Here is a 26565-nt window from a genome sequence, read left to right on the forward strand (position 1 = left end):
AATTAATAGTACATTTTACAATTAACTTCAGCTACAATTAATATTACATGCATTTTGTAGTTGTCATTACATTGACTTTAAATAAATGAACTCATGTTAACAAATCAAACCTTACTATGCAGAGTTGACCAACAAAGGGCCTATAAATTGTCACAGAATTTAATGTCATAGGCCTGAGTAACATTGTGTTAAAAAGATCAATTTTGAAAATAAAATGCCTATCAAGTCTTCATTATTTGGTGCTGTTATGAACACCACCACCACCAATACAACACTGTAGGAATAATAATGATTCACTGTATTTTGAAATGGCAATGATATCAATATTGTGCATGCTCATCACGATTATGTCTCATGTTGATGTATGGTACAAGTCAAATTTCCATTTGTATACATTATCATTACAACTCGATTAAACTCCTTTATTCTATTGATCATTACAGAAGATATTTTGAAGAATGTTGCAAACCGGTAACCATTCACTTCAATATCTTTCTTTTCTCTATTTTGGATGTCAATGACTAGAGATTTCCAACATTCTTCAAAATATCTGCAACAAAAAAGAAACTCATGAAGGTTTTTAACCACTTGAGAGTGAGTAAATGTTAGATAAGGCATGTTGTTGTTGTTTTTTTTTTTTTCTTCATCTAAACACTATTAATGTTTCTTCTTCAAGGCCCGCCTGCCCCTACCTCCCTCTTCCAGCCACCACGCCGGCCCGGCTTGGGTACGGTGGGGAAGCCGATTCGCCTGCTGGCCAATCACTTCCAGGTGCAGATCCCCAAGATCGATGTCTACCATTATGACATCGACATCAAACCTGAAAAACGGCCCCGCAGGGTCAACAGGTGAGAACAAGCTAATAAGCTATTCATATTAAAGCGATAGTTCACCCAAATATAAAAGGAAGATATTTTGAAAGATGTTGGAAAATGGTCACTATTGACTTCAGTAGTGTATAGTTTTTTTACTATGCAAGTTAATTGTTAACGGTTTCCAAAATTGTTCTTAATGTCTTAATTTGTGTTCAACGCAAAAGAAACTCAAGTTTAGAACCACTTGTCAGGTTTTTTATTTTCAGATTTGGGCTTGATCAATCCCTTTAATGTCTATTTGTAAGTTCTGATTCATGTTTAGGTTTGCTCCATTTGAATGCTAGAAGTTGTACATTTACAATGGTTTATATTTAGAGTACCATTTAGCAGTACCACTGTATATACATACACAATTTATATATGAATTCATTTATATAAATGTGTTTACAATTTGTCTTTTGCATCTATAATCTCATACAGGCAAATGTGCATTTTTTAATATGCTGATTACATGCACATATATTATGTTAAATGTAAGGTTTTATTTTGGATTTGATCTTTTGACAGCACTAGTGTTTTTTTCAGGAAAAATTAAGGATTCTTTGAGTAGAAAGTAATTTTTTTTTCTTGCTGATCATAGACTTATTTTTCCCTGCATGTATAGATAAAAATTAGAGTCAATTGTGTTTTTTATTTTATTTATTTTTTTAATTTGTGACCTGTTTAATTCCACAGAGAGGTGGTGGACACAATGGTGAGACATTTTAAGATGCAGATCTTTGGGGACCGGCAGCCTGGATATGATGGAAAGAGGAACATGTACACGGCACATCCGCTACCCATCGGGAGGGACAGGGTAAAGCATGAACTAATATAGCTTTTATTTATTTATTTTTTTCCACAAATGTTGAATAATAAATGTAATTTTATAGTAGTTTATATTCATGTTGTTTTTTTTTTCTTTCTTTTTAAAGGGTTAATTCACTCAAAAATCATCGTTTACTTTTTTACTTTTCTTTTTTTCTCCACTTGTTCCAAACCTGTTTTCAGTTTCTGTTGAAAACAAAGATATACTGAAAAATGCTGGAAAAACATTGATTTCTGTTAGTATTTTATGTTCCTGTTATGGATATCAATAAAAAATAAATTACATTTGTGTTGAACTGTCCCTTAATATATTAAATAATTCATAGTGGTTAATTCTTCAGTGAAGAATTCTTCATTGTTGTTTTTTTTTTTTTTTTCTTCCTCCACCCACTGCTAGTGTTAAAGCTGCTGTTACAGTTTTTACTTTACCATGTGCTGCAGGTGGATCTGGAGGTGACGCTGCCGGGTGAAGGGAAGGATCAGACCTTTAAGGTGTCTCTGCAGTGGGTGTCAGTGGTCAGTCTGCAGATGCTTCTGGAAGCTCTGTCCGGTCACCTGAACGAGGTGCCGGAGGATTCGGTTCAGGCTTTGGATGTCATCACTCGTCACCTGCCTTCCATGCGGTAAGATAAAAACACTGCCCGGTTGCAGGGGTGCTCAAGACGGGAGGAATTTATTTATTTAATTTTTTTAAGAACTTCCGATTTAGTTTACTATGGAAGAAATGACTAGAAATGGTAAACGGCAGAAAACAATCAAACTGCTTCCTGTCTTCATGACTGTACATGAAAAGTAGCATAATGTAATGAGAAAATATCAATTTGCATCATCAAGCAGCAGAACGAGCTGTTTTTAACGTCTTAATCAATGGAAGTGAATGGACTGTGTGAAGTGTGCACCGGATCATTCATGTGCACTCGACCTTACGGCCCTGCATGCTTTTTTTCAGGCCCTGATTGATGTTTTATTAGTCGTAATGCAATGGGAATTCTAAATGCATCTACCAAAAAGTTACAAGTAAAATTGCAGCATATTTCTAGGAAAAGTGAAATACCATGGTTCTGTCCTAGATAGCCTGGAATCACTAGTAGATTTGCTGCTGTCTGCAGGGTTAGAGTTTAGTTCGATGCTTAATAGTTCTCATGAGCAACACTCACTTTAAACAGCATGATACAGCATCATTTAGAGAATTAAGTACAAAATATGTCTATTTAAATAGGCTTGTGCAAGTTGTTTATATGTTTGATCAGTTTTATTTTGATGAGCTTGACACCGTGTGTGACACCACTGTGGTTGCATGAAACTATTTCAATGATATAAAAACACATTTAAGCCCTGAATCCAAAACACCTGACTGCTTGTGTTTGAGTCTGGTTAGTTGTGAAAGAATAGTGTATTATTTTCAAATGATATACTGAATATTTTTATGGATAAATGGCTTCTTAACAAAATTAGCAAATAGTCCAGTCATTGAAATGGATATTTTCTTTCTCCCTTCTTCATCAATGGTTGCCACAGCAGAATGGTCCACCAACTGTCTGGCACATGGTTTTATTTTATTTGCATTTAAACATTTCATTAAAAATATAGATTCAATGCATTAAGTTAAAATGATGTATTTAATGCTTACAGTTAAAATAATGCATTCATTTAAAATAATATGGATGCTGCTGCTGGGGGCCAACCTTATATTCTTACATGGGGGGGGGGGGGGGGGGCAAAATTGCCTGTATGAGTTCTTAAGGTAGTCAGCAATTCAGACGTTGTTTGACCTGAGATCTTGATGTTTTGATGCAGGTACACTCCAGTAGGCCGGTCCTTCTTCTCTCCACCAGAGGGCTACTATCACCCGCTGGGAGGAGGGAGGGAGGTGTGGTTTGGTTTTCATCAGTCCGTCCGTCCTGCCATGTGGAACATGATGCTCAACATAGATGGTATGCCATTTTATTTATTTAATTATTTTTATGCTGGGCAAACATTAATCCCATCCAAAATGAAAGTTGGATTTCACATAGTATATATGTGTGTTTAATGCATATTTATTAAATGCTATACAAGCATGCATATGTTGTAATTTATCTTTTAATAAATGCAATGAGACTTTTAAAGATAAAATTTTGATTATAAATGCTTTTTTAGTGTTTAATTCATTTATCTTCTGTACTTTGTTTGTCAAGCACTTTGTGATGCTATATTTTAAAGACGCTATATAAAATGAAGTTTATTATTATTATTATTATTATTATTATTGCATGCTTGTATTTGAGAATGTTTATTTATTTTTTAGATACATATATTTTTATATGTTATTCCGCTTGAATATAAATTTAAATGTCTGTTTTTATGCATGTGTATCACAAATACTAAATAAATAAATATAACACATCTATCTTGCGTCAAAACAACCATTTATTTAGGATGCGAATACTTTTAAAAATAATAATAATCAGTCCTCTGGAGTCTCTTCCTTGTGTTTTTTTTGCATTTTGGGAAGATGGCTAACTATTAATATTATCCCTCCACTCATACAGTGTCAGCAACAGCGTTTTACAGAGCCCAGCCTGTCATCGAATTCATGTGTGAGGTTTTGGACATCCAGAACATCAACGAACAGACCAAACCCCTCACAGATTCACAACGTGTCAAGTTCACCAAGGAGATCCGAGGTGAGAGATGGAGAGAGGCTTATGGTAATTTATTCTGATTATTTAACATTATTCCATTCTATTAATATTATTTACTCTAATTATTCAGACATTTGTCCTCAAACTGCTCCTGCGTGTAGCACTAGTTTCTTCCACATCTTCTCTAAAGCCTTCTGTTGTGTTCTGATGTGATGTTTGACTGTTGTAGCTGTGAAACAACTGTGAAATAATCATTCAGCGTAGTGATATAGTGCTGTAATGCACTCAAAACCTGCCGGAACTACTTTAGCTGTGCATTTATCTGACAATAGGTGGTTTTCAATCACGTGGTTCTGGTGATGTGCAAAATTCAGATGGAGGGCAGGAAGTAAAAAAACTAAATGGGAGACTGAAAGTCTGTATTTTTGCGATTTTATACCCCATTTCAAAGGAGATATAAATAGAAAATAACCACATATGTTAGGCATGATCCTTATATAATGAAGAGGGCTAAGTTTTCTGCTGAACTAATATTTGTCGATACATTACTGTATAATTACATGAAAAATACTATAGTGTTTGGAAGCATACTATCTATAATTACTTGGATTAAACTGAAAGTCGTAGTAATTATATTGTTGCTGTTGTACGACACAACTGTTGTAATTAACAAATTATTCAATAGGCTTCAGATCAGTGCCGGATTGAAATTTTAACCCCGCTCCCACCAGGTTTTATTCCTACCTGACTACTCCCGCCGTATACTCAGTCTTTGTTCACCCGTTGCCTGCCCCGCCCCATTTTCTACCCACTGCTACACACACACACCTGTTCTCTCTAAATTTACATCTGGTTTTCAAAATCTCATGTTAAAATTGGGCACTACCAAAAGAGAGAGATAACAGATAAAAGTGTAGGTTGTGCAAGGATTGTTGGCTAAATGTCAGTTTTGTTTGCCCCTCTGTGATGAGACATGAGTGCCGCGTGACGTGCGGTGAGGTTTGTGGCTCGTGTGGCACTGACACTTTCGAAGTCAGATTTACAAACATATCCACTCATAATATCTGCCAACTACCAATTGTGTTTCATATATCATATCAGCATTATTTCTATACATGTCACAGGTACATATTAGGCCAAGGAAGAATATATAGCATTTCGTTGCCTTGTACATGTGTAATGACAATAAAGTTGAATCTAATATAGTGATTTAAATAGGCCTCCCAAAAAACACCCAACTGGATGTTACAGTCAGCCTATTACAAGCGAGACACAGCACCACGGCGGATGCATGTGCTGTCTCTTTCACACATACAGAGAGATACCATGGCGGATGCGTGCGCTCACATTCACATTTTACATTTAGATGCTTTATTGCCATGAAGAATAACTGTACATTCGTATTGCCAAAGCAGTACAAACAAGTCTGTGCAAAAAGGGCAGTAGTGCTCTCTCTCATTTTCTCTTACTCACACACACACACACACACGCACACATACAGCACTACGGCAGATGCGTGCGCGAGCACCCTCTCTCTCTCTCTCAGGAGCGTGCGCTCTTTTTCTTGGGAACACTATATTGTTAGACCCCCCCCCCCTCCCTTTCAAATTACACCAGAGTTTCCGACAGCTACCGTGTTTTATTCAGAAATTTATTCCTGCACAGCAAGAAAACAGGACTGGTCCTGCGGTACAGCTGTGGGAATGCAGACCTCTAGCTTCAGTTTTCTACGCTATAGTCACTGCACCACAGTTTACACTGTTACAGTATTTATTACAGTTTATCAGTTTACTACTATTTACAAAGTTAATCATGATGTACACATTATACACTTTACTATGTGGTTCAAAAGCATGTTTATTATAAATTACTGTAGTTTTTCCCCATGCAGATATTTTCCAGACATCATGAAATAACAGATGAAAGCACACAAAAGTGTGGGCGCATAGTCTACATTATTTATTTATTTATTTATTTATGTACACAATAGTAACGGTCCAGTTTTGTTGCAATAGCTGCATTTCTTTTTTTTGTTCTGTCGATAAACGTGCCATCAACAAACATTTCCGCTGCTGCGCATCTTGTCGTTCATGTTACGGTTGTTTTATTCTGCCACAACGTCAGTAAAAACGTGGATTATTGCAAAACAAAACAGCGATTTTTGTTGCAGCGATTACATGGCAGGGTACATTATTTATATTCTCCTGGATATTGTACAAGTGTGGTGGTGTTTGTATCTGATTTTTATATGACACATGAACATATTTCTATACACATAGCTAGGCCTGTATATAATCTTTTATTAGTGCTGTCAAATGAATTGTCGTGTTCAAAAAAGTTTGTACCCATGGATGTATTGAGAAAATGTTTATTACATGCCGCCCTTCTGTTTTTCGGCCCGTTTCTTAAACTTTCCTCTTTTTATGAGCAAAAACTTTTGGAAGTCTCTATAAGCTGTTCGGCATTTCTTATTTTGGCCGATTTTAAACCATTATAAACAACATAAATCTGAAATATTGATGTTTTATTCAATTAAATTCATGTTTATTTCTATAGGCTTTTCACAATGTAGATTGTGTTAAAGCAGCTTAACGTAGTTCTAGTTAAGTCCAGATTTTAGAGTTGAAGTCCAGTTATGTTAAGATAGCGATTCCTATGTAGAAGAACCAATTCCTGCCCTCCATCTGAATTTCGCACATCATCAATGACGTCATGTCAACCTTTAACCAAACCCTTTAGAATGCTCATCAGCCAATCAGAATTAAGCATTCTAGATTCTGTTTAGTTGAAATTAGGGATGCTCATCATAATCGATTAACCGTTAACTGAAAGGGTGTGTGTTTAACTGATTAATGATATCAGTTAAATCATTAAATATAATTTTATATATGTTTAAAGTTTGGCTGCAAAAGGGGCTGATCAGAGCAAATGTGCTGTTTGCGTAGAGAGGGGCACCTTTTGAATGGTTTAATAATGGCCGCGAGCATTTTGAGGCCCCCTGCGCTCCTCACGTTTTTGCCGTTGGGCGCTGTGTGCTCAAAGTTGAAAGAAGTCAACTCTGAGTGGAAAAAAACGTGAAGTCAGTCGCGTCTTTATTTATTTTTTTTTATCAAATTTTGATCAAAGTTGATCTTAAATGCATATTTTCCATGGAGCGATCGAGGTAGCCTGCAATTTTTATTTGATGGAAGAAACAACAAACATTTGATTGGACAAACAGCATATGCTGGTTCTTAACAAGTTTTCATTTGGTAATCTAAACTTGTCATTTAAGTGAAAAATATTTAGGGAAGGACTATTTATTTCATGCTTTTTATTTAGTTTATTCTGTTTTTCTGTGCTGTTGGATACGCTGCAGGTGCTTGATGTTCTGTTGTTAATATGTTCTGTATGCTGTTGTTTAAAATCAGTATTTTAAAATGCATTAATGTCAGACACAAAATAGACATGTCAATTATTTTTATAATTGAATATTAATCTGACCAGTTATCGGTTAATATTCGGTTAACAATCGGAGGTTGTCGATTGGCAAAATTAACCGAAATGAGCATCCCTAGTTTAAATGTAATTTATTCATGTGATGAAAAGAATAATCTGAATGTTCTGTATTGTTGCTTCACTCTCCAGTACGACATGGTTTCAGAAATGTAAATGAAATTAAAACTCTTGATTTTGCATTAAGTGTTTCCTATAAATGTTCAAATGTTACCACATTACCACAGTAAAGGTTACGTTTGGCTCACTTCTACTTGCATTGCTGAGTTATTGTCATTGTGTGTTTAGGACTGAAAGTGGAGGTCACACACTGCGGCCAGATGAAGAGGAAGTATCGTGTGTGTAATGTCACGCGCCGCCCGGCCAGCCATCAGACGTTAGTGTCTTAACATTTCATTATTGCAAAAATTACTGTACAAAATGTTCTTAAAGGCACAGTGCACACTAAAAATGATAATTGCCATTGTTGACGCGCTCTCAGCTTGTTCCTTAAGATATTAGGAAGTCTATTTAATTACAGTTATTCCAAACTAATTAAGATATTTTAAAGAATGTAGGAAACTCGTAGCCATGTTTACATCCACCTGTTTTTATGCGCGTTATAGAATATTGCATTAAAAAAGATTTGAATGCATTTTGAAAATATAAAAACATATGCACACAACTGAGTAGAATATAAAATTCATATAAAATAATTAATTTAACAGGGCTAAAAATTCTGACTTCAACTCTATATAATATGTATGCATATTTTATGTATGTGTATATATAAAATATAAATAATTATTTTCTCAAATATATGCATGCATGTGTGTATTGATCAATGCATAATAAATATACACAGTACACACACACTTAAATTGTCAAAACTATTTTATTTTGTATGCGGTTTAATGCTCCCAGGGTTAATTATTATTTTCTACACGTTCCTGCAGGTTTCCTTTGCAGCTTGAGAATGGACAGGCTATGGAGTGCACCGTTGCCCAGTATTTCAAACAAAAGTACAGCCTGCAGCTCAAATACCCCCACCTGCCCTGCCTCCAGGTGGGACAAGAACAGAAGCACACGTACCTGCCCCTGGAGGTGAGAACCACCGCAGTCATATAAAGTGATTTTTCCAGGCTTTGGCATATGAGCAACTTCATGCTGATGTCAACCTTGCCATGGAAATAGCGAAACCCTTTACATTTTAGGCTTGTGTTTTTACAGTATTTTCAAACTGTTATATTTAATCTGCCAACGTCACACAAGTACCAATTTCTCATCCGCCACATCCATATTAGAGAGATGTTGCATCCGTAATGAAGTTTTTTCCTCATAAATGCAAAAATAAAATAAAATCAATGTGTTTTTTTTCTTTCTCTTCAATAGTGAGCCAGCTCTTATCCTTCTGATTAGCTTTATTTCTACAAAGTATGTTGTAGACTCTAAACTTGCACACACTGCATGATTATTTCCCTCATTTAAAATCTAAAACATGTTTACAGCTTGATATTCTTCTGCTCCCATAACTCTCTGGTTAGTTGTTTTGTTAAATATAAACTGATGTTAAATATATTGTTAACATACTTGAATGTTTACTGCAAATGTCACGTGCATAATGCTGGAATAGCTCACATGCTGGCTTGACACTCGATTGTTTTGTGTTTTCCATGAAGGTTTGTAATATAGTGGCAGGACAGCGCTGCATAAAGAAACTAACCGACAATCAGACCTCCACCATGATCAAAGCCACGGCCCGCTCAGCCCCAGACAGACAAGAGGAGATCAGCCGACTGGTGAGAGATGATGTGCTCAGTTTGACTTCAAGTCTTAATACTCGATACTTAAACTGCAAGTCTTAAACTCCAAATGCATTCTTATAACAGTAAAGTAGTAATTGTGCATTATCATCATAATAAAAATCTGTTGTATAATATAATAATGATGATGATGATAATAATAATCAATAAACATGGTTTTCTACATCGTTGCTTTTAATATTGTACTAGTTTTTTTGTTACTTTTTTTAAACCTCATCCAAAAATATTGAAATTAATTAAATTAATATTTTTAAATAAATGCATGTGAATATACAACCATTTTACTGGTTCTTGAATCAGATTAACTTAAAAACAAAATTAGTTCAATTAAACCAATCTCTTTTTTTTTTTAATAATAATATTTTTTTATTATATATAAAAAAAAAATAATAATAATATATATATATATATATATATATATATATATATATATATATATATATATATATATATATATATATATATATATATATATATATATATATATATATATATATATATATATATATATATATATATATATATATATATATATATATATATATACATATACATATACATATACATACACACACACATGCATGCATACATACATAAAATGTTAGTTATTTGTAAATGCATTCATAGCAATTCACATGTATTGTCTTTATTCACGATTTATTGCATCCAAAATAAGTTTGTTTTGACAAAATAAATGCATATAACACACACACATTATGTACATATAATACACGCATACATGCATGCATACATGGAAACAAAAATATACAAAACTATTTTGTCACACAGAGATTTTAATTTACATATGATTTGTATCATAAACACCCATATCATCATAATTAACTTTTGCCCAGCGCTAAATTATAATAAACTTTTTATTTTCTATATAGTAGCACCTTTAAAAGTAGCATCTTAAAGTGCTTTTTCAAACAAATAAAAAGTACAGAAGTAAAATATGCATATAATAATAGTAATAATAATAATAATAATAATAATAATAAATTTTTATTTATGATGCTCTTTTCTTAAACTCAAAGTGCTAGAAGATTTACAACAACAAATATTGAAGCAGCCCAAGACAGAATTACAAGCTTACATAAAATCCCAGTATACAAGCCAAAAGTTAAGGAAGCATGTATAAATACATGAAGTTTAGATGCAAAAACCTCTAAATGCTGTTTGATGTTTTCTTCTAAAGTTAGCATTAGCAGACTCTGTTTTACTTTTATAGTGACGAAAAGGTTCTTTTCATCGTCTTTTAAAATGAAATAACTCAACATAAATGTAGGAGGCTGAGAAATCACTCATTTTAGGAGAACATTTCAGACGGCGTTTACTTGCTTCACATGCTATTGTTTTACATGCTATTATTATATTATATAGTAGTATGCCTGCTAAAGCTCCTATAAACTCTTTCAGGTCAAAAGCAACAGTATGGTTGGCGGGCCCGACCCTTATCTGAAAGAGTTTGGCATTGTGGTGCACAATGACATGACCGAGGTGACGGGGCGGGTCCTCCCAGCGCCCATGCTGCAGTATGGGGGCCGGGTGAGTACAGACACTGGCAGGGACTGTAGCAGGGTGAGTACTGGGGCTCGGGTGCAGGGTGAGTACGGGTGGGCCAGAGCAAACGCATGCCTGTCTGTATGTGTGTGTGTGTGTGACTGAATGTACTAACCAGAGGAATAACGATCAGACTCCACTGATGTGTTTCTTTAGGTTAATCTGTCCTGAAAATGACTTTTAAAGGGGATCTATTATGCAAAAATCCTTTAAACACCGTTGTGTTGCACAAGTGTGTGAATAGAGCCAGCCTCTAACTGTATATCTCCCTCATTAGCATAAACAGCAGCCCTGAGTGAGAAGCAGCCGTCTGTCCATTAGCCATTAGAGTGTTTGAGCTGCTGAAGATAATGTCAGCATAGACTAAGAGGATTATAGATGTGGAGTTTTAGATGAACAACGAAAGGAGTCTCCATAGACTGACAGAAGCATGAAGCACACATGCAGACTTGAGTCACACAGATAACGGTAGTCCTGTTTTCAGTCCGCCACTATGCTGATGCACAGTTGTTTGTAGCTCCGCCCTCTTTTTAAAAGAGCACAATCTCATTTGCATTTAAAGCGACAGTCACCAAATAGCCGCAATTAGGATCGAAGCCTAAAATGGTCAGTTTCAGTGAGTTGGAGAACATTATCTGCGTGATATTTTCAGCTCAAACTTCACTACACACTCTAGAGACATCAGAGACGCATTTTACTTCTTGTAAAAAGGGTCTTAATAGGTCCCTTTTAATATCTCAGAGGAGTTTAAGTCTGATGCAGTCGATGTGATTTAGGGCTGTGCATTTTGGGGGATAAATTAAATTGCTTTTTTTTTTTTCTCAGTTGATTAATGGGGGCAATTTCACAAATATTAATAAACCGCTTCATATTCTCAATAATATGCAGCACACACTTTTAAATAAGAGTAATATAGCATGTTTTAATATACCATGGTGGTGTGTAAATATAGCCTATATGTTTGTTTTTTTTCTATATAAATATAGCCTATATACACTGTAGGCCTTCTATATTTTATATACATCACATTACTGCACCGCCGCACTCTATGCATTTAATAATGATGGGCGGTACATGGTTTTGTTTTGAGCAATGGTGATTGGGCAGAGTAAGAGTGTGCTCTCATTCAATTGGCTAGCAAGCCTGTCACACAAAGAGGACAGTCAGACACTTGCTTTTGGATGCATATTTGTTTTATTTTTATATATTAATATCATGTTCATATCGCAGCCTTTTAAGATTTTGCTAATTGCATAGTTTCAAATTCTGATTCGATTTTGATTAAGTGCACAGTCCTAATATGAACACTGTAATAGCTCTAATATTAATGTTATTTCTTGTTTATTTATTGCTTTACTATACTTAATGCACATAATATAACTGTAGGTAAACTAAAAGAGATGAGATGTGCATTATTTTCACTCTGAATCTGAATTGGTTTTTCTTGCTTAAAATGTATCCTACAGTACCAGTGGAGTCTTGTCTTTGTTCCTGTAAAATAATAATAATGATGATGATTATAACCTCTTGATTAAATTGCACTCCCTTTTGCAAACTATGCCAGTGTTGGTTCAGCTGGGACAACTGTTGCATGTAACTGCAAGAGATCTGCAAACTTGTGTCTTTTCAGCTCAATTTTATTTAATTACTGTCTCTAATTTATACTGTGCAGTAACTTTGGGAGCTGTCAGCAATATCGCTGTAATTTATCATTTTATTAATTAACTCTGAGTCTAAATTCTGAGTTTATTATTTAACATTTTGCTGTGTGTGTTTGTGTGTGTGTGTGTGTGTGCTTGTGTGTGCTTTTTGAATGATTATTAACATATTTTCAAATCCTTCAGTCTTCAGGGCCTTTCTTGTTTAGTTTACAATTTATTTTATTATATAATTTTTGTATATATTTTTATGCAATAATAATAAATTTTATAATACATTTTGACTTCTCATATTAACTCTTTCCCCGCCAGATTGTTTTTTTTTAGGATTTTCACCAAAATTTGACATCCCTCAGAATATTTTTGGCTATTTATAGCCTATAATATTTATGACTATATATGAAATTTAAATAACCAATCCTCTCCTTTCAAACAAAAAACCCCCATTTTATTCTACATTAATGTGTTCATGTTTTATACCCGCTTAAATGCAGGTAGGTTTCATGAAAAGTTAATGTTCAAGTTTTTAGATGTACCTATAATAGTTATTCATATCCCTGAACACTGGAGCGTTTTCTGTACTGTTAACTTTTTAACATGCATTTCTTCCCTCAGTAAATGATTTATTGACTTGCTTCATTAACAGCTAGTTTTCAGTTCTAGACTAAGTTCTTTAAAGCTCTTTGCAGTATTAACCCCTTAACTGACACTATCGCTAACGTTTACGTCACTTTTCTTTTATTAAACCCTAATTTAAACATGATTGGAAAGGTGTAAAACTTCTGAATAAATATTTTCTCACTATTTTTGTAATGTAGGAAGAATAATAAATATAATAATAATAATAATAATAATAATAAAATGAAAGCACATTTACTGTCGCCCTACAAGCTGTGGGAGCATATGCGGTTACATTTTTAAACCATAATATTATAGTCTAAACATAAAGTGATCATGACACACTATCTGATATGTGAAAGCTTAATTTCTAGTTTCCATTTATGGTGACTGATTTGGGATATTACTGAGCAAAAGTTAATTATTTTAACAAGCACACTGGTCAGTCGTAAAGCATTACTTTGCTACAGCAATCCACATCTAAAAATGTTTTAGAAGTTTTTAGAGGCTAAATTTAAATCAAATACCATCAAACTTTCCGTACTACTTTAGAATGTTATGTCTGCTTTACAAGTTGTCAAAATTATGATTCATATTCTTTATAAACATATGGAGCACTTGTATGGTCATCAATGTAAACTGGATGGACACCTGGTGGTCATGTTTGGTACTGTGCAAAAACCATAATAAAAAAATTATAATGGAAACTCATTTTTTGTGAGATCAACTTTTAAATTTGCAGTATAATTTGTTCAGATATTTAGGTTTGATTCTCTGCATTAAAAAAAAAATTAGCCTAAAATTGATATTTCATGCAATATCAAAATATACATTTATTAATTGGTATACATAAACATAAAGGCACATAACTTTTATTTAACTTTTTGAACTTTTTTTTTTCCACTTCATCTACAATCTGACATCTGTCTTTATATCTTTAAAATGAGACCAAGCTTAAATCTATACATCAAAGCGTTGAAGATTGACATTCATTTAAGTTGAACATGTCATTTTTATGTCTGTGATCAGTTTAGGGGTTAAAATAATCAGTTTTTTTTGCTATTAGGGCTTTTCTGCACTCTCTGCTATTAGCCAGGCCTGCCAGAGACGGGTTGGGTTGGTTTAGGGTTAGCACTAGGCCTGCACAATACTGGATAAGTCTGATACTGCGATTTATTTTATTTATTACGGTATGAATACAACTTCATATTGTAGATGGTTTGAGTAGCTCTATTTGGCAGTTTTCTAGGGAGTCGAACAATATTTAGGTACATGAATAATATCCATGCAAAGAAACCTTTCGTACTTTGCTTTGTCTCGTTTCTTGTCCAAATATTGAAATTCTTACATAAAATAAAAATATTGTTTTGTTTTCACCTTCAGAAGAAATAAGATGAATAGTTTTTCCCTAAAATAAGCTTAATTATCTGCCAATGGGGTCAAATAATCTTGTTTTCGCTTTGAAATGTTGATATTTGGACTAGAAACGAGGCAACTTGTGTATAAAGAAATACAATAAATCTGTTTCACCTACGAATATCATAGTTTTTTTTGTGCCTAAATGTTCTAAACTGTTGAAATGTTCGTTCACGGGCCTTAAAAACGCATGCAGATTATAAACCTTCACCCTATTATGGTTAAACGTAGCTGTGACTCTACAAATCACACTCATTCTGTAGCTCCTGGTCAACTATAATTCAGACTCAACTTTGCATATCATAGTTGGTAAAATCATTATTTTACAATCCTATTTGCTGAAATAATAAAAGAGAAACTCCATGATGTTGATATCAAGACTTTCAGAAAGAGGAAAACAATAGAGTGAGACTGATAACGGCAGCCAGAAGAGAGAATAATGTCAGATCTACTGTCCTGCCCCCATACACACTGCATTACACACACCTCACACAAGCAGGAATTATATATATATTTTTTGATGCATAGATGATGTAATGCGTATAACATGTTCATACGTTTAAAAAAATCTCTAAATATTAAGAACTTTCAAGAATTTAAGACGCTGATGACCATTAAATGCATCGTAACCCTCTTGGTAAAAAGCTCCATTGCGATATCGATGCTGAAACGATATATTGTGCAGTCCTAGTTAGCACTTAGCAGTGGAGGATGTTGAGTAAAGTGTGCATCTGCTGGTCAGGCCGAGGGGTTCACTAAGAGTGTAGGGACTCTCTCCCCAGAATAAGACTGTGGCCACACCCAACCAGGGCGTCTGGGACATGAGGGGGAAGCAGTTTTATGCTGGAATAGAGATCAAGGTTTGGGCCGTGGCCTGCTTCGCCCCTCAGAAACAATGCAGAGAAGACCTGCTCAAGTAAGAATTGCTCTAAATATTTTTAGTGCTATTTATTATTTATATATTGGTTTGTTAATAATAATTATAATAATAAGAAGATATTATTGTTGTTGTTGTTGTTGTTGTTGTTGTTTTTGTTAATATTATTATTTTTTATTGTTATTATTGTGTTGGCATTTTTGTATATCTTTGGTGTATTTATTAATTGTATTATGGTTAATATTATGATGTATATTATTATGGTTATTATGATGATGATATATTATGGTTAATATTACTGTTATATGTATTATTAGGATTATTGTTATGAGGAGGATGATGATGCTATGATTATGTTTGGTATTTTCCTTGTATATTCTTTAGTTTATTGTTTATTAGGTGTATTATGGTTAATATTATGTGTATTAGGATTATGATGATGATGATGATGATGATGATAATATTTAATAAACGGTTAGTTTGTGTAGTTAACTGTAACAAATAAAACAAAGTTCTTTAATACATTTTTCAGATGAGTTAAGTTGTATCCGCTAATTATTAATTGCACTAATCTGTGTGAACGGTGTTTGTTAACTTGAGTAAAATTAATAAATGCTTTTAATATTTTATTATATATTATTAAAGCTCATAAATGTTATTCATTAATGTTAACAAATGAGTGTTATAAATTATTTTGATTAAAAAATAAAATAAATTCCCAGTTTTTCAATTGAATGTTTATGCATTCTGAAAATATTGGATCATTTTCCACTTTTAAATACATTTATGAATGTATAACACAAACAAATGGCCGTTTGATTAGGTTATCCAGTTTAATGCATTTAGTCATAATAATAATAATAATAATAATAATAATAATAATAATTTATATCCATCCGTATGATTACCAACTATGATTACAGTTTGACTCAAGTGTCTTATTTTTAAGCATTATGAATTGTGCTCCTTCTGAAACCCAGCAACACAAACTAAATCATTAGTTCACATAATTTCTGAAGTGTGATTGTGCGAAATGTCAAAATGCACCTGGTTACTGATGCTTTACTGTGTTTTCAGGAGTTTCACTGACCAGCTGCGCAAGATTTCCAAGGATGCTGGGATGCCGATCCAAGGCCAGCCGTGCTTCTGCAAATACGCCCAGGGTGCAGACAGTGTGGAGCCCATGTTCAAGCATCTCAAGATGTCTTACGTGGGGCTGCAGCTCATCGTGGTCATCCTGCCCGGAAAAACACCCGTCTATGGTACAGAGAGATCACTCAATGATTGCAAGCACAGCTAATATCAGGGAATTTGACACTAGCTGCTTCTCCATTACAAATTTGCTCAAAACTATTGTGAAATGACGACTGTTGTACGACTACAACCTGTCCTCTTGTGACGAATGGGCGCACGTATTTATTTATTTATTTATTTATTTATTTTAGAGGTGTGAACCTACACTGGTCTCACGGTTCAGTTACGTTATCATGCCATCGATTCAGTTCAATGTCTCTGTGCATTGATGATGCTTTCTGTACACAATTATGTTTTACTTCACAGCGCAACAATTCTTGTTACAAATCATAAAAATATGAATATATTTACACTTTTTAATACAATTTTGCCCTTTAATACAGTCAGATATATGAACTGTGCCTTTTTAAAAACTCAAGTACAAGCACAGAACGACATGAGCATTTATAGCAAATAAGCAAATGTAAATATCCCGCTTGCTTAACGCTGACGAGCGAGTTCTTACACCACTATGACTAGTCACGTGCTCAACAGAAAGGGCTGCGATTGGCTTTAATGCTCTGCTGGTGTTCACCGATGATAAACAGCAGTGGCGATCACAGCTGATGCATGATAGACATGGAGGAGAAAACTCGCTTTGCAGAAACGCTTGATACTTGCATCAACAAGGATCGCTGTAAAAGCAGATATGAGAGGAAACATCGTCTCAGGGTAGCAGGTCAGGAGACCGAGAGAGACGAATGGAGTTTATATTCGTTTTCTCCTTCGCAGTGAAATGGGGGCTTTTGCTGTAACTCCAGTGTCAGAGAGAAACTGTCCAGCAAACACGCAGTGAATTGTGGAGTTTTAATTACTCGCACTTGCCTCCCTCGCCATACTATTCTAGCATGACCTATCACATATGAGATGAATGACGTCAGTACGTAATATCATAATAATGATCTATTACTGAACCGATACCGAATGGTCCGTGTTTGCATCGCAGTGCACTGAAGTAACAATTAAGTTTGACACCCCAAGTATATATGCATATAACAGTTACAGTGTGTGTATATTTATTACAGATTTGCAAAATGATGCATGATATTTTTCTTATTTTGCAAGATACTAGTATCCAGCTTAAAGTGCAGTTTAAAGACTCAATTAGGTTAATAATGTTCCATTCATTTTTCCTTCGGCTTAACCTCTGATGTAGGTTAATATAGCCATATATTATATATTATTGCCATCTATTCCAGCATATGTTTTATGCAGCGGATGCCCTTACAGCCGCAACTCAGTACTGGGGAAACACCCATACATACTCTTTCACATGCACACTCAAACGCTACGGCCAATTTAGTTGATCAATTCACCTATAGCGCATGTGTTTGGACTGTGGGGGAAACCAGAGCACCCGGAGGAAACCCACACCAACACTGGGAGAACATGCAAACTCCACACAGAAACACCAACTGGTCCAGCCGGGACTCGAACCAGCGACCTTCTTGCTGTGAGGCCACAGTGCTAACCACTGAGCCACAGAAAAATAAACAATCGAAAAAATATATTTGATCTTAAAATCGTTATAAAATATTTTTAAAATGCTTTTTAATTTCAGCTCAACAGAAAAATAAGACTTTCACTAGAAGAAAAATTATTATAGGAAATACTGTGAAGATGTCCTTATTCTGCTTATTCTGTTAAACATCATTTGAGAAATAAGAGAGAATATAAATTTAGCAGAGTTATTTTTATATTTAAATATATTATTTTATTTACTTAAATATATATAAATAAATATATTTTCAGCTGTGAACATATATTATAAACTGTTTTTGCAAATTATTGGTTGAAAAACACCTTGTGCAAGTTGTTTTGCAAGTGATTTTATAATGGGTGCTTTCGCAAAATCAAGCATATTTTTTCAATTTGCTGTTCCAGTTTGCACAATATGAATGGTGAAGATATCACAGCTGCTGTCATACTGAATGCGTGTGTGTGTGTGTGTGTGTACACAGCGGAGGTAAAGCGTGTGGGAGACACTCTTCTGGGAATGGCCACTCAGTGTGTTCAGGTGAAGAACGTGGTAAAAACGTCTCCTCAGACGCTCTCCAACCTGTGTCTGAAAATCAACGCCAAACTAGGAGGCATCAACAATGTGCTGGTGCCACATCAGAGGTGCGTTTGGGGGCTTTTTTTCTGCATACTAAAGAAAACTTTCATGTCATCTTGTTTTCTTGGAGTTTTTTTCCTTCTATTGTGGTTTTAGATTGAAACCATCATCACATGTAAATGCTGAGAGTGGCCCTCAAACAATGCTTAATGCATGAAATATCTATTTTTAGTCCACTTAAATAAAAATAATCCTGTCACCTAGCAACAGGACTGCCAATCATGGGTTTTCAAAAGGAGAGCTGTTATGCAAAAATCACTTGTAAAGGGGTTGAACACCGTCGTGTGTCAGAAGTGTGTGGATAGATGGATGGATGGATGGATAGATGGATGGATGGATAGATGGATGGATAGATGTAGAGATGGATAGATGTAGAGATGGATAGATGTAGAGATGGATAGATGTAGAGATGGATAGATGTAGAGATGGATAGATGTAGAGATGGATAGATGTAGAGATGGATAGATGTAGAGATGGATAGATGTAGAGATGGATAGATGTAGAGATGGATAGATGTAGAGATGGATAGATGTAGAGATGGATAGATGTAGAGATGGATAGATGTAGAGATGGATAGATGTAGAGATGGATAGATGTAGAGATGGATAGATAGGTAGATGTAGAGATGGATGGATGTAGAGATGGATAGATAGGTAGATGTAGAGATGGATGGATGTAGAGATGGATGGATGTAGAGATGGATGGATGTAGAGATGGATGGATGTAGAGAGAGATAGGGATGTAGAGAGAGATAGGGATGTAGAGAGAGATAGGGATGTAGAGAGAGATAGGGATGTAGAGAGAGATAGGGATGTAGAGAGAGATAGGGATGTAGAGAGAGATAGGGATGTAGAGAGAGATAGGGATGTAGAGAGAGATAGGGATGTAGAGAGAGATAGGGATGTAGAGAGAGATAGGGATGTAGAGAGAGATAGAGATGTAGAGAGATAGAGATGTAGAGAGAGATAGAGATGTAGAGAGAGATAGAGATGTAGAGAGAGATAGAGATGTAGAGAGAGATAGAGATGTAGAGAGAGATAGAGATGTAGAGAGAGATAGGGATGTAGAGAGAGATAGGGATGTAGAGAGAGATAGGGATGTAGAGAGAGATAGAGATGTAGAGAGAGATAGGGATGTAGAGAGAGATAGGGATGTAGAGAGAGATAGAGATGTAGAGAGAGATAGAGATGTAGAGAGAGATAGAGATGTAGAGAGAGATAGAGATGTAGAGAGAGATAGAGATGTAGAGAGAGATAGAGATGTAGAGAGAGATAGAGATGTAGAGAGAGATAGAGATGTAGAGAGAGATAGAGATGTAGAGAGAGATAGAGATGTAGAGAGAGATAGAGATGTAGAGAGAGATAGAGATGTAGAGAGAGATAGAGATGTAGAGATGTAGAGATGTAGAGAGATAGAGATATAGAGATATAGAGATATAGAGATATAGAGAGATAGAGAGATAGAGAGAGAGAGATAGAGAGATAGAGAGATATAGAGATATAGAGATATAGAGATATAGAGATATAGAGATATAGAGAGAGATAGAGATATATAGAGATATATAGAGAGATAGAGATATAGATATAGAGATAGGGATGGATGGATGGATGTATAGATGTATAGGTAGATAGATGTATAGATAGATGTATAGACAGATGTATAGACAGATGGATAGATAGATAGATAGATAGATAGATATAAATAAAAAAAAAATCATAATTTTATATAAAATGTTTATTTTATATCATTTTTTAAAATCTTTGTTTTATTTGAATTTTTTAATATTTTATTTAAATTTATATAAATTCTTATTATTATTATTATTATTATTATTATTATTATTATTATTATTTTATTTATTTATATTATTTTAACCCTGTCCTTGTTTTTTTTTTCCCTGCAGGCCTTCTGTGTTCCAGCAGCCGGTGATCTTCTTGGGTGCGGACGTCACTCACCCTCCGGCAGGTGACGGAAAGAAGCCGTCCATCGCTGCAGTGGTAGGCAGCATGGACGGACACCCGAGCCGATATTGCGCCACTGTACGGGTGCAAACATCCCGCCAGGATCTGTCCCAGGAGCAGCTCTTCAGCCAGGAGGTCATTCAGGATCTCACCAACATGGTGCGCGAGCTGCTCATTCAGTTCTACAAATCCACTCGATTCAAGCCCACGCGCATTATTTACTACCGCGGAGGAGTTTCTGAGGGCCAGATGAAGCAGGTGAGTCTAGTGCAGGAGATGCATGCATTTAATTCAACACTGCTGAGGATGCATTGATGGTGTTTATAATCTGGTGCATGCATCTGTTTTAGTATGCCCCAAATTATTAGTATATAAAATGTTTCAGCATGGCAGAAACTGCATTAAAAGTATTTGAAAGCAGGATTTATAATCTGATGTATGCATCACTATTAGTATGCCACAAATTCAGCGCAAAATAATAAATTCTGCTTTCAAATATGATCAATGCATTTATTTTATTTCAATCTGGTGTATGCATATGTTTTAGTATGGCTTAAATTATTATTATTATTATTATTATTATCATCATCATGTAAAATGTTGCAGCATAGCAAGTATGCATTGATGGTATTTAAAGGCAGGATTTATAATCTGGTTTATGCAACTGTTTTGGTATGCCCAAAATTATTATTATTATTATTATTATTATTATTATTATTATGTAGTGTTTCGACATGTTACAAATGTTTTAGTATGAGGGCCAGATGAAGCAGGTGAGTCCAGCACAGCACATGTATGTATTTAATTCACCACTGCTGATGATGCAATGATAGTATTTATGCATCTGTTCTAGTATGCCCCAAATTATTAGTATGTAAAATGTTTCAGCGTACCAAAAATGCAATGATAGTAATTGAAAGCAGGATTTACAATCTGATGTATGCATTGGTTTTAGTATGCAACAAATTAAGCATACCATAAAAGCATTACTAGTATTTGAAAGCAGGATTTATTTATTTTATTTCAATCTAGTGTGCATCTGTTTCAGTATGCCCCAAATTGTTAGTATGCAAAATTTTTCGTCATAACATAAATGCATTGATGGAATTTGAAGGCAGCATTTATTTTATTAATATGTCTATCTGTCTGTTTTAGTGTGCCCCAAATTATTAGAACGTAAAATGTTTCATCATATTAAAAATGCATTGATGCTATTTGAACGCAGAATTGATTATCTGGTGAATGCATCTGCTTTAGTATACCACAAATGCGGCATACCAAATATGCATTGAAAGTATTTGAAAACAGGATTTAATTTATTATAATCTGGTGTATGCATCTGATTTGGTATGCACCAAATTATTAATATGTATACTGTTTTTGGCATTCCAACAGTGTTTTAGTATTGTTGTTTGTGTTTATGCATGTGAGACAAGTGTGGTGGATAAGAGGAGGCACCAATAATGGTACACACCATACTAATCAAGCAAAACAATTGTTTATTGCTGGTACACACAGCTGATACCTATTATCACAATAATAATCATGAATGATACTCATGAGCATCGTTAATAGAAATACAACAAAAATGCTGAAAAGGCATTTGGGTATTTGTTGAACACAACAGAGAACAACCAAAAACATCCAGGATCTTACACCATTATACAGATATTGGTCATTTAAATATGGTTTACATTTTTGTTGAAAACGCAATTTTAATCATGCAATTAGTAACAATTGTTTAATAAATGTGTTAATTGATTACAGTGGTGGAAGGAGTACTAAACAAATCCTACCCAAGTAAAAGTACCATCACTTGCCTAAAATGTAGTGCGAGTAAAGGTTTTTGTTGTAAATGTTACTCAAAGTATGAGTAAAGAGTAGCCCTTTTAAAATTACCCAAGAGTAATGAGTAGTGAGTATTACACTGTGAAAAGCTGATGCGTTTACATCTAATTTGTGGATGTGTCTAAACGTAACATTCTGTAGTGCATTTAGTGATTGCCCAGCAGGCAGACAACGTTATAAGACGTTAATATTAGGTTAGATTTAGGGTGTGATGTCAGGTGACCAAAATTCAATGTCTAGCCAGCGTCTAAGGACAACGTTATTATATAGTCCAATAATGATGTCGAATGATGTTGATTTTAGGTTGTGTTAGAAAGTGACCAAAATTCAACGTCGAGCCAACATCTTAAACTAGCGTCATGTTGATGTCAAATACTGACATTTATTCGACAGGTATGGCCACCAAAATCCAACATTTGATAGACGTCATAGTGGTAACGTCCACACAACATCAAGCTGTAACATCATTAGACATTGATATTTGGTTGATTTTAGGTTGGATGTTTGACATTGAGGTCAGCCTTATGTTGGGTTCTGATGTCAGCCCGATATTAATTTCCAAACAAATTGCAATGTCTTCATGATGTTGGGGTACAAAGTCAATCTGACGTCATGACGCCTTTTCGGTCATCATACAGTAAACATCCGTCATCTTCTCATCAGTGACCTGCATCTAAACAGTCTCTGGGTCAATGCTTGTATAGATTTTGGACATCTTCTTGGACACTTTTAATTCTTCCAAACAGTTCGCTGCTATTATAAATCGCCCATGTCTTGAGGTAGTTCAGTATGATGTGATTTACCTTCTATCTGTGATATGATTGGACTGAAATCACAGGACTGATTTTTCTAATCCCCATAGACAAGAAATAATAAAGTAGTGACTGCAGGTTGAAGGACAGTAGTGGAGTAAAAGTACCGATACTGCAGTAAAAATGTGCTCTAGGGAAAGTAAAAGTACACATTAAAACTACTTAGTAAATTACAATTCCTGAGGAAAAACTACTCCATTACAGTCATTTGAGTATTTGTAATTTGTTACTTTACACCACTGATTGATTACTAATGTGTGTTTATCAGGTGGCGTGGCCAGAGCTGATCGCCATCAGGAAAGCCTGCATCAGTCTGGAAGAGGATTACAGGCCGGGAATCACATACATCGTAGTGCAGAAACGCCACCACACTCGACTCTTCTGCTCCGACAAAGCCGAGAGGGTGAGTGTGTGTGTACTGGTTTTGGTGGTTTACAAGGACAGAAATTTGTATAATGACATGGGTATGATCTTAGTATTACAATGTTGAGGTGGTTTACGAGTATGTGTGTGTATGTGTGTACGAACGTGTATGCGCTTTTGAAGTACATATGTGTTTGCTTTTAAAGTGTGTGTGTGTGTGTTTGAATGTGTATACTTTTACACATGTGTAACCTGTGTGTGCATATGAATGTGCATGTGCATTTGAGTGTGTGAACATGCACGTGTGTGTGTGTGTGTGTGTGTGTGTGTGTGAGAAAGTATGCGTGTTAATCTGTTCATGAAAACTTTTTTGCCTTGTTTTCCAATCCTTAAAGCACCCCATGTTTGGTTAAAACACAACCAACTGTAGTTTGTTTATCTAACTGTGTGAGTGGGCGGGTAATAGTCAGAATGAGCTGTGCTGTGGACACACACACACACACAGCTCAATGTTTAAAACAGCAGCAGATTTGGAGCAGAATGCAGTCAAGGCAACACTCCTGCCATAAGTCAAGCTTTAACAAAATCATGGCCAGTTCATCACAGCGTTCTCTCCTAAATCTGACAAGAAGTTTATTTTGCTTTGACTCAGGTTGGGAAAAGTGGCAACGTCCCAGCAGGCACTACAGTGGACAGCACCATCACACACCCCTCAGAGTTTGACTTCTATCTGTGCAGCCATGCTGGCATCCAGGTGAGCCCTCATTTATTTCATCATTTATCTGTTTGGCATTATATTTCACATTAGGGCTGCACAATATAGCCAAAAAATATTGCAGTAGTAGTATATGTAATATCCATACCACAGAGAGAAGTGAAATAAATTAAGTACATTTGTGCTGCATGCATGGGTTTTTCCAAATCTGACCAATCAGATGAAGTCTTTATTATCTTTATTTTCAGCTAACAGCTTACTAAAAAATAAACACTAATGCTGGGAGACGAGAGAGGAACATCACTACAGCCAATAACAATCACAATTAAACACCATGAGTGACTGAAATGGTTTTAAAGTCTAATGTTTGCACCTTTACATAGATATTTTTCTGAGCTAAATAAAACAAAAGTATATCGGTTTATTTTAGTATGATCATAACATTTAATTTATATACAGTCAAGCCCGAATTGATTCACACGTCAGGCAAAATCTGAATTAGTTTTGGTTTTTGACCGGAAATGACACCCAGCTTCTCCCAAAAGATAATAAGACGATGTACCAGAGGCATCATTGTGGAACCAAAATATTTCTTTAAATAAAACCATTTCTTTTAATAACTAGGTCAGAATTTGCCAGGATTGACTGTATATATATTTATTAAATTGCTTTTAAATTAGCACTAGTTAGTTAAATCATAAGAAATATCGGTCACACTTTACAATAAGGTTTCATTAGTTGATGCATTTACTAAAATGAACTAAGTATGAGCAATACTTTTTGTATTGTTAATGTGAACTATGAACAATAAATTAACTTCAATAAGGTTTCATTACTTGATGTTAATGTACTTACTAACATGAGCAAATACTGTAATGCATTGTTCATATTCATTAATGTTTAATGAAAATATGTTCATTTATTGCTAGTTCATGTTAACTCAGGGTGCATTAATGTTAACATTCATGAATTTGTATATTTAATAATGCATTAATAAATGCACTGATTTGTAAGTTCATGTTAGTAAAATGCATTAACTAATGAAGTCTTATTGTAAAGTGTGATCGAAATATCATTATTGCAATACTCAACAATACGGTATATCGTTCAACCCTATTGTCATACTCATTTATTTATCGTGTTCTCCCACAGGGCACCAGCCGTCCCTCTCACTATCACGTGTTGTGGGACGACAACTGTTTCACAGCCGACGAGCTCCAGCTTTTGACCTACCAGCTCTGCCACACTTATGTGCGCTGCACTCGCTCCGTCTCCATCCCCGCACCAGCTTACTACGCCCGGCTAGTGGCCTTCCGCGCACGCTACCACTTAGTGGACAAAGACCATGACAGGTTAGTAACACTTCAGCATGAAGAGTCTGTGTAAAGTGACCATAAATAAGGGTTCTGAGCTTGGCACACAAACCAAAAAGGTGGTGTTAAAGGGGGAAAATGAAAATTTACTCGCTGTCAAAATGGTTTCTTCTGTCAGTATTTTAAATATTGTTGGGGCCCTGTAACCATTAAGTTCCATAGTAGGAAATCAAATACTATGGGAGTTAATAGATACAGTTTTTTTTTTTTAGAAACAAGTGAATGAGTAAATGATGACAGAATATTCAATTAAGGGTGAACTTTCCCTTTTTAAAGGAACAGTTCACTGAAAAATTGTAGTTTACTCTTTTTCAAGGGGTTTCAAACCTCTAGGATAGGGCTATTCAAT

The 26565-nt window shown here is 35.0% G+C and overlaps 1 protein-coding gene across 4 annotated transcripts in view; it reads left to right on the top strand.

Moving 5' to 3' along the window:
• Nucleotides 1–26565, top strand: part of ago4 (argonaute RISC component 4) — a 38100-nt gene that overhangs the window by 6454 nt on the left and 5081 nt on the right. The window contains exons 2-17 of one of the 4 annotated variants that reach the window (XM_056479421.1): nt 677–848; nt 1551–1671; nt 2124–2305; nt 3480–3616; nt 4214–4348; nt 8090–8177; nt 8737–8884; nt 9460–9579; nt 11023–11184; nt 15626–15774; nt 16813–16997; nt 18990–19149; nt 21048–21363; nt 24034–24168; nt 24781–24882; nt 25996–26195. In XM_056479421.1, coding sequence (XP_056335396.1) covers nt 677–848; nt 1551–1671; nt 2124–2305; nt 3480–3616; nt 4214–4348; nt 8090–8177; nt 8737–8884; nt 9460–9579; nt 11023–11184; nt 15626–15774; nt 16813–16997; nt 18990–19149; nt 21048–21363; nt 24034–24168; nt 24781–24882; nt 25996–26195 — 2512 coding nt within the window. The remainder of the gene's footprint in view (nt 1–676; nt 849–1550; nt 1672–2123; nt 2306–3479; nt 3617–4213; nt 4349–8089; nt 8178–8736; nt 8885–9459; nt 9580–11022; nt 11185–15625; nt 15775–16812; nt 16998–18989; nt 19150–21047; nt 21364–24033; nt 24169–24780; nt 24883–25995; nt 26196–26565) is intronic. The other 3 variants (XM_056479422.1, XM_056479424.1, XM_056479425.1) reach the window with 3 other exon arrangements.

Source organism: Danio aesculapii, chromosome 19 (assembly GCF_903798145.1).
Source record: "Danio aesculapii chromosome 19, fDanAes4.1, whole genome shotgun sequence".
NCBI lineage: Eukaryota > Metazoa > Chordata > Actinopteri > Cypriniformes > Danionidae > Danio > Danio aesculapii.